We start from the raw sequence: 10,593 nt of genomic DNA on the forward strand, positions 1-10,593 counted from the left end.
TCACCTAGAGGACAACCTGATCGTTCATAATCACAATCATACACCCGCCTATCATAAATAGGAGCGCGGCAATTGACCAAAAACATTTCAATTTTACATTTTACACTTTAGCGCCTAACCAAGGTAAATTAGAAGGATTAAGCGTTTGATTGTGGGAGATGCACTTGTGCACTTTACGTAGAGATGTCAATGGCTTATATGTGTTGAACAGAGGAGCGGCAATCGAAAACCCAAAAAATTCAAAATTCCTACCATTTTCCGGTGTTTTGTTTTCGGCGAATAAAGTATATGGGCCTATAAAACATAATGTATCACCTAGAGGACAACCTGATCGTTCATAATCACAATCATACAACCGCCTATCATAAATAGGAGCGCGGCAATTGACCAAAAACATTTCAATTTTACATTTTACACTTTAGCGCCTAACCAGGGTGAATAAGAAGGATTAAGCGTTTGATTGTGGGAGATGCACTTGTGCACTTTACGTAGAGATGTCAATGGCTTATATGTGTTGAACAGAGGAGCGGCAATCGAAAACCCAAAAAATTCAAAATTCCTACCATGTTCCGGTTTTTTGTTTTCGGCGAATAAACTATATGGGCCAATAAAACATGATGTATCACCTAGAGGACAACCTGATCGTTCATAATCACAATCATACACCCGCCTATCATAAATAGTGGCTAAATGAGTTAAGCTTCCCGCCCCGAAAAACACAACACACCACTCACAAGACAACACTGGCACACATCCCACACCTGGAAACATCAAAACACCTATACACCACAACACATACAAATGCATTACACTATTGGAAGCAGCCGCATACACACACACAGTAGGATCTCTACACAACAAAACAGTACAAAAATATCTGTCCGTGAAGCGGACAACCTCTTTCTCTCAGCGATTGTCGTCGAAAAAACACCGGACTTGTCTTTGGCGCGTAACCGCATTTTCTTCATTTTTTTATATTCTTTTAATTACCTCTCCACTGGTATGCGACCAGGGAGTGATTGCGTGAAGATAATCTCGTCATAATTATTAATAAATAAACAGTTTGTAAACATTTCCAAACCGGAAAAATATACAATTTTTTAATTTACATACGCGGAATTATAAAGTGGCAAGTAAGTGGTGAACTTAACATTGGTCCTTCGAGCCATTCCGAATGGCACTATAGTGAAAAAAAAAAAAAGAAAAAAAAAAATTTTAGTAAAAATAAGGGTGGAAAACCTTAAAAAATTGGTGGTGTTAACATTGGTGGTGATTGGTGGTGACAAACAACTAAAATAAAAAATAAAATATATATATGAAAAGTGCTTAAAAGTGATTTACATATGTATATATAAACGGAGAAGCCAACAACAAAGTGTACTGAAAAAAGGCAGAAGAAAAAAAAAAAGTGCAGTGACCACAACAGCAAAAATATATATATATATATATATATGCTTTGGTGCAAAAAAAGTGCAGTGACCACAACAACAAAAAATTTATATATATACACATATGCTTTTGGTGCATAATATAACAGTGCAGTGACAAAAAAAAAAAAAAAAAAAACGGGCGCGGAAAACCAAAATACAATCAAATAAAAACGGGCGCGAGTTAAAACCCATATATATGTATATATACATATTAACATATCAAACGGGCGCGAAAGTAATTCAACAAAAACCAAGCAAAAACCCCAAGGAACAACCCAGGAAAGGATTGGATACACCTACAGGCATCCACATACAAGATACACATACAAGATACAGGCTATAGTCCCCAAAATCCCTTGACGGATATTCAAGTGAGTTGTATCGATTCCATTTTGTACCTCATTACTGCAGGGTATATGTATATTTATTACGGTTTACAAAAACGGTTGCCAAACTGTTGAATTTGCGGTATTTCGGGTTTTACCGAAAAAATTCCATACATATAATATACATATATATATTCTATATATATATATATAATATTTATATATATATATAAATAAATATATACACATTTATATATAAATATATACATATTTATTGCCTAGAAAAGCTTACCTTCGTGTATTCAACACAAAATATACCAAATCCCAAACACTATATATGATATATACATATATATGAAATTCAAGTACTCCACTTGCAAAAATATCCGGCAATACCCCTTATGCTTGATCAAGTAATAAGCAGGATTGCCTAAAACAAGTAAGCAAAGGCAAATAAAAAACACAAAAAAAAAACACATATACATATACCCACATAGCAACATATAACGAATAAAAAGAGATATAAGAACAATATTCTCAAAAAACAAAAAAAAAATTAAAGGAATTTCTTACCTGTATGCCACATCTCTAATTACATACATATTTACATATTTTGCACAATATATACCAAAATTTTTAGCACTTATAATTTTGAGCGCTTGCAAATATGTACATATTCGTAATATTATTAACATATTATATTTAACTACAAGAAAGAGAAGAGAGAGAAAGGCAAAGAAAATAAAAAATTAAATTTTTAAACATATAAAATATACTTACATTATTTTACTCTTTTACATACGTACATATTTACATTCATATACCGAGAGTGCATATTTACGAATCGTAGTGCACATAGGATAACTTTGTTGCTAATTACGTTTATGCGCTCTTTCGTAACGGAGAAACAACGTCCGCTCGTTTACATATATACTCATACAAGTACGGGACATATTATTATACCCTACTAGGGTACCACTAAAAGTTAAAGAACTTAAAACAGCGCATTCGAAAAAAAAAAAAAACATTTTAAACGGTTCGGTAAAGAAAAAACGAATTCTTAAAAAAAAATTTATTATTTATAATTCTATAAATAAATAAATAACAATAATAAAAAATTGTGAACAATATTATATACATTGCTTCTATACAATTTAATTTATTATATTCCAAAGTCCAATTTGGCACATACTCGGCAATACCCCTTGTTGTTTAGCAAACAAAAACAAGCAGGATTGCGTACAATAACAATTCTATAATATTATTCATATTCAAAGTCCATATAGGCACAAATCCGGCAATACCCCTTGTTTCTTGGCAACCAAAAAACAAGTAGGATTGCATACATATGTATAAAGTACATTGATCTCTTATACGAGCTCTCATTGACACATACTAATTCGCTTATAGGTATACCCTATAACGCATACGAACACAAAAAAGATATAACAAAATAGATATTGCAATTTTTGAATAATTATTGAAATAAACAATACAATCGAGAAAAATAATAAATAAATACCGTAACAACAAAACACGCTATCTTATTTAATCCGATTTACAAAAAAAATATATAAACCGATTTACTGATTCTCTTATTTATATAAAAGAGATTACGCGTTACAATTACGAATTTCGCTTAAATTTAATCAGTTTACACTGAGAGAAATCATTTTATTAATTGAACTTTTTTAAATGAACGCAGATTCTAAAGATTCTAAATCTACACAACTACTAAAAGTACCAAAAATGATTTCGGACGAAAAAAGTCCATGTACACCTGCAGAAGCTACACGCTCAAAGCAAGGTGCTACAAAACAAAAAAGGGGGAAAGACATTACATATAGTAAATTCATTGCTGAGAGTGACAGTTTAATAAGATACTGCACTCGATTTTCATCTTCTCCGATTCAAGATAATTCTGAATCGGCATTAGAAATCAAAAAGGAAAATCTCGACAATTTTTGGATACGTCTCCAAGCTTCATATGACGCCATAGTAGAATCTGACGACTCAGATCTACCAGAAAATTTTAAGTCCTCGGCTTACGCCAAATATGAAAACTGCTTAGACCAGTTCGAAGAAACTAAAGCAATGATTTCCGATCAGCTAAAGCTAATAAAAGCAATTGCACCTACTCCACATCAGCGAGTAGAGCTGCCACAAGTACAAAGTCAAGAGGCAAGTTCAGGCATCCATCTCAAGGTGCCCGCATGTGACACAGAAATATTTCATGGTGGTTATGAACAATGGCCGTCCTTCCGAGACATGTTTACTGCCGTTTACATAAACCATCCAAAATTAACAAACGCACAAAAATTGTATCACCTCCGATACAAAACAAAAGGTCAAGCAGGCGTAATAGTAAAACAGTTCGCACTAAATGACGATAATTTCAATCTGGCTTGGGAAGCTCTAAAAGCGAGATACGAGAATGAAAGAATATTGGTCGATAAACAAATATCGATATTAATGAACTTGCCAAAAATTCAAAGGGAAACTAGTGAAGAATTTATCAAACTTCAATCCACTGTTTCAAATTGTTTGTCGGTTTTATCGACACAAAATATTCCCACAGACAGCTGGGATCCAATACTGGTAAACATATGCACTGCCGCATTACCAGAAAAATCATTACTTCTATGGGAACAATCGCTCTCATCACGAAGAAAATGCCCCACGTGGCAACAAATGAAAGATTTCCTAACTACCCAATATGAAATCGCAGAAAGGGTAGATAAAAAAATGGTCAGAACGAAACCCGTTCAACATGACCTAAATAGAAGCTTCCACAGACCCCAAGCCAGTACCAACAACAATGTAAATAGAAGCTTCTTCAAAAATCAAACGTTCACATCCGAACAGTACAAACAAACGTCATGCGAACTATGTACAGGGGGGCATAAGCTCAAATCTTGCGAGAGATTCAAAAAATTGAATATTATCGACCGGAACAATTTTGTAAAAACAAAGAGACTTTGTACAAACTGCTTGTCACATGCGCATACACTTAAAGAGTGCGAAAGCAAATTTAATTGCGTTTATTGCCATAAACGACATCATTCTATGCTGCATTATAACAATTTTTCCAGCTCACCCCCAAACAGCGCAAATATGAAAAGAGCCACGGGTTTAGTTGCAACAGCAAATCCCGAAGTGCGAAATCCCGATAATTGCCAAGAAGCACCATGCTGCTCAAAGGCATTAAAAACTCAAACGCTACACAGCGAAAACCAAAGTAGGGTACTACTACCAACAGCAGTCGTCTCCATCGAACACCGAGGAGAACTGTTTAAACTTAGGGCCTTAATAGACCAAGGATCACAACGATCTTTCATAGCGTCTAGGGCACAAAATAGGCTACAACTGCCAACAAAACAAGCCAACTTTGAAATTACAGGAATGGGCGGAAGAGTAGTTCAAAACTCTAATAAAATCTGCTCCATTACCTTAATTTCCCCCCAAGCGGATAAGCACATACAAGCAGAAGCTATAGTCTTACCGCAACTTACAAATATGCTTCCAAGCTATCACATAAATAGCAAGCATTGGCAAAAGGTTTCACACCTAAAGCTAGCAGATCCCAACTGCAACACTCCCGCTCAAATAGACCTTCTATTAGGCAGCGATCTCATACCACAGATAATACTCGAAGGTATTGAGAAAATTTCAAATACACTTCTGGCACAAAATACTATTTTTGGGTGGATCCTAAGTGGACTAGTTTCGGAACCAGTTACCACCATGACCACTCAGGTTGAGGAAATCTCAAACGAATACCTCAATTCACAATTGAAAAAATTTTGGGAGTTAGAAGAACTCCCCCCCATATCAATCACAACCCCTGAAGATCAGTATTGTGAAGACTTTTACAAAGCCACAACTACTAGATCAGATAATGGTCGGTATGTCGTACGACTACCACTAAAACAACAATTTCCTAGCACAATCGCCTTAGGTCACTCTCGCACCTCTGCTATACAGCAGTTTTTAAGTATGGAAAAAAACTTACTTAAAAAAGGTGAGCTTAAGCCAGAATACGATGGCGTGTTGGAAGAATACCTCCATTTAAACCACATGGAGGAAGTAAGCCCATGCGAAAAAATCATCAACGGCAAATACTACTCATTTTACTTGCCGCATCATGCAGTGATAAAGCCAGACAAAAAAACAACTAAAGTAAGAGTTGTCTTTAATGCATCAAGATCCACCAGCTCCGGGAATTCCCTAAATGATATCCTATTTACGGGACCCACGCTCCAACCAGATTTAATGCTACTCATTTTAAATTGGCGTATATTCAAATACGTATTTAACGGAGACGTCGAAAAAATGTATAGACAAATAGTCGTACATAAAGACGATCAAGATTTTCAGCGAATTATTTTCCGAAAATCTCCCAATAGTCCACTACGCGACTATAAACTTAAAACAGTTACCTTTGGCGTCAACTGTGCTCCATATTTAGCCATTCGAACCCTCCACGAACTGGCAGAAAACACAAAGTCAGAATTTCCTCTGGCAACCAAAGTGTTAAAAACACAAACATATGTAGACGATATCTTGTCTGGAAGTCACAGTCTTCCACAAGCATACGAGTCACTCTCACAAGTGGTAAAAGCCCTCAAAACCGCAGGGTTTCCGTTGAAAAAGATAACGGCGAATCACCCTAATATATTAAAAAATATACCGCATGAAAATTTGTTAGATACTAATTTCCTTAAATTCGAAAAGGAAAGTACAACAAAAACTCTGGGGATCCAATGGAATGCGATATCTGACCAGTTTTCATACACGACAGAGTCAATATCTGCATTATCCGCCATAACAAAGCGACAAATTCTATCCTCTGTGGCAAAACTTTTCGACCCCGCAGGATGGCTTTCGCCAATTATGATACAAGCCAAAATCCTAATACAAGAATTATGGTTAGATGGAACCGACTGGGACGAACAAGTAAAACCACTTCGTTTAGAAAAGTGGTCCCAGTTTGCGAGCAATCTAAAGGATATCTCACAGATACAAATCCCACGATGGGTAAATTATGCCCCAGAGCACAAAGTCGAACTACACGGCTTCTGTGACGCTTCTGAAAAGGCATATTGCGCAACTATATATGTTCGCACACAAAGCGACACTGCGACCACATGCCACTTACTAGTAGCAAAAGCAAAAGTGGCTCCTTTAAAAACAATAAGTCTACCACGACTTGAATTATGTGGAGCGCTATTACTAGCCAAACTAGTGTCCATCGTACAAACGCATTTAAACATGGCACAATATAAATTATATCTATGGTCCGATTCCGAAATCGTATTAGCATGGTTAGAAAAACCACCACATGCATGGAAGACGTATATTTCGAACCGAACGTCTCAAATACTTGACCTAGTAGGATCAGCCACTTGGCGACATGTAGCCAGTGCTGACAATCCTGCTGATCTAGGGACAAGAGGGTGCAAACCCCTGCACCTTGTCACCACCACCCTCTGGTGGAATGGCCCCCGATGGTTAACAGAATCTCCTGATTCTTGGCCACAATCGCCCATGCGCAATATAATAGCCCCAGAAAGTCGAAAAATCGACTCCTTTCACGCAACATCGCAGGATAATGACATCCTTGAGCGATTTTCCTCGTATCCCCGAGCCCTCAGGGTAATCGCTTACATGCTCAAGTTCATAGAGCGACTCAAAATTAAACTTAAGGGAGTAACTTCATTACACTCCCAATGCGATACAGTGACGCACCTAGACTTACAAAAAGCAAAGGTCGCTCTTATCGCATCTACGCAAGCGCGTTATTTCAGCCGAGAAATATTATTACTAAGAGAATCGAAGCCGATAGATAAAAAGAGCTCACTCTTAGTCTTAAATCCATTCATTGACACGAAAGGAGTACTCCGTGCGAATGGTCGGCTTGCCAATTCCAGCCTGACGTATAACGAACGTCATCCCATAGTTATCCCAGAGAAATCGCAACTTGCCACCTTATACCTTCACTATGTCCACGTGCTTTTGCTACACGCAGAACATCGCCTCATGCAACAAATAGTCCGTCAAGAGTTTTATATTCCAAGACTCAAGCCCAAAATAAAGAAATGCATTTTCATGTGCAAGATCTGCACTATGCATAAGCAGAAGATGCGAACGCAGATTATGGCAGCACTTCCACCGGAACGCTGTAACTTCGCTCTGCCTTTCACCATTACAGGTGTCGACTTTGCTGGGCCTTTTCAGATAAAGGCATCCATGTTAAGGTCTCCCACCCTCATGAAAGGCTATGTGGCTGTCTTTGTCTGTTTTACGACAAAAGCAGTACACCTCGAGCTATGTACGAATCTGACAAAGGAGGCTTTTCTCGCGGCATTTGCTCGCTTCGTTGGACGACGCGGTTTTCCGTCAAAACTCATGAGCGACAATGGCAAGACATTTATAGGAGCTCAAAGAGCCACAGCAAAACAGTTCGTGGACTTTGTTAGGCAAGTCTCACCTGAAATTGTACAAAAATACGCTCACCAAGGTATTAACTGGCAGTTTATCCCTCCAAGCGCTCCTCATATGGGTGGTTTATGGGAATCAGCTGTAAAAAGCTTCAAATCCCACTTTAAAAAAGTAGCTGGAAACTACAAATTTAATTATGAAGAATTTACAACATTATTAATTCGCATTGAAGCCGTTCTCAATTCACGGCCACTAACGGCACTCTCGCAAGATCCCTCAGATCTCACAGCCCTAACTCCAGGGCACTTTCTAAAAGGAGCACCCATTCTGGCCATACCTGAGCCAGGCGTGGAGTCGCTATCCTTACAAAATAGATGGGAAAGAATTAAAATTCTCCATCATGATTTCAGCCGCCGATGGAAGGAGGAGTATATAAAGGACCTTCATAAAAGGTACCGCTGGAAAACTCCCGAAAAGGCGCCAAAGCTTGGAGATTTTGTCTTAATCCATGACGATTGTCTTCCCCCTACAGAATGGCGACTTGGTTGCATAGAGAAGCTGCATCATGGTTCCGACGGTCATATACGAGTAGTTGACCTCCGTACTCGAAACGGAACGCTAACCAGACCGCTCGTTAAACTATGCTTCCTGCCAATCTCAAATAATAGCGAAAACGCATGTAGTAAACCATCCGTTCAATAATACCTACAAGAAAAAAAAAATCGAAATATCCGTCTAAATAAAAAAACCGCAAATATAATATGACAAATTACCATCATATACTAATAAAATAATGGGTAGACTAGTACGATCACCAAACCAAATAAAGTTGGTCACATATAGAAATATATCCATACTCTATACCACTGAATCGTATCTAAACACGCCTTTTTCTCCATACAGATAGATATGGATACAGAGATGCATTCCACCCCAACGCCAACAATGCGATCGGCCATCACGGTGCCTCGCCTTGGGATTATGCCAACCGCGGCGCCCCGAACACCAGCTGCAACTGCACCGTCAACCACCGCTCGTACTAGTATTCGAGCCTCCGCAGCCGTTCCGTCTCCACCAGAGGCGCCCCATCGCATCCGATGCCCCCTTTGTTGCCGTTCACACAAGTTGCAGCACTGTGGGCTCTTCAAGGGCATGTCGCCGACACAACGCCAGCAGGTTGCCCAGGCGCATGGGCATTGCAACAATTGTCTGGCGCATACACACACGACGCAGGAATGCGACTCCGGTGCTTTGTGCCAAATGTGTGGCAGGCAGCATCACACGTTGCTTCACCGTACTCCGAGGCGAGAGGTCAATCGGCAGCCTGCCCCACGAATCCGCGGTGCAAACCGACCGCAGCAAACCAATCGTGTGGCACGTCGCCGAAGAACGGCACCCCGATCGGAGTCCCGTCCATGGCGTCAGCACAACGTACCACCGACTAGGCGTAGGCCGCACTATCGTCGCACGTCCGGACTCAGCAACGTTGTGGCAACGTTGCAACAGCTACAGCGACTGCTAGGCTGAACATTCGCCTAGGGGGGCCGGGATGGCTAAATGAGTTAAGCTTCCCGCCCCGAAAAACACAACACACCACTCACAAGACAACACTGGCACACATCCCACACCTGGAAACATCAAAACACCTATACACCACAACACATACAAATGCATTACACTATTGGAAGCAGCCGCATACACACACACAGTAGGATCTCTACACAACAAAACAGTACAAAAATATCTGTCCGTGAAGCGGACAACCTCTTTCTCTCAGCGATTGTCGTCGAAAAAACACCGGACTTGTCTTTGGCGCGTAACCGCATTTTCTTCATTTTTTTATATTCTTTTAATTACCTCTCCACTGGTATGCGACCAGGGAGTGATTGCGTGAAGATAATCTCGTCATAATTATTAATAAATAAACAGTTTGTAAACATTTCCAAACCGGAAAAATATACAATTTTTTAATTTACATACGCGGAATTATAAAGTGGCAAGTAAGTGGTGAACTTAACAAATAGGAGCGCGGCAATTGACCAAAAACATTTCAATTTTACATTTTACACTTTGGCGCCTAACCAGGGTGAATTAGAAGGATTAAGCGTTTGATTGTGGTAGATGCACTTGTGCACTTTACGTAGAGATGTCAATGGCTTATATGTGTTGAACAGAGGAGCGGCAATCGAAAACCCAAAAAATTCATAATTCCTAGCTACTTCCGGTTTTTTGTTTTCTGCGAATAAAGTATATGGGCCTATAAAACATAATGTATCACCTAGGGGACAACCTGATCGTTCATAATCACAACCATACACCCGCCTGCCATAAACAGGAGCGCGGCAATTGACCAAAAACATTTCAATTTTACATTTTACACTTTAGCGCCTAACCAG

The 10,593-nt window shown here is 39.1% G+C and overlaps 1 protein-coding gene across 1 annotated transcript; it reads left to right on the forward strand.

Moving 5' to 3' along the window:
- The first annotated feature begins 689 nt into the window (after nt 1–689).
- LOC118680528 (uncharacterized) lies at nt 690–10,210 on the forward strand. The gene is made up of 2 exons (XM_070109942.1): nt 690–1,133; nt 9,101–10,210. The coding sequence occupies exon 2, from the start codon at nt 9,107–9,109 to the stop codon at nt 9,722–9,724; it is 618 nt and encodes a 205-aa protein (XP_069966043.1). The 5' UTR covers nt 690–1,133; nt 9,101–9,106; the 3' UTR covers nt 9,725–10,210.
- Nucleotides 10,211–10,593: the final 383 nt, after the last annotated feature.

This window comes from Bactrocera oleae, chromosome 5, assembly GCF_042242935.1.
Source record: "Bactrocera oleae isolate idBacOlea1 chromosome 5, idBacOlea1, whole genome shotgun sequence".
Lineage (NCBI taxonomy): Eukaryota > Metazoa > Arthropoda > Insecta > Diptera > Tephritidae > Bactrocera > Bactrocera oleae.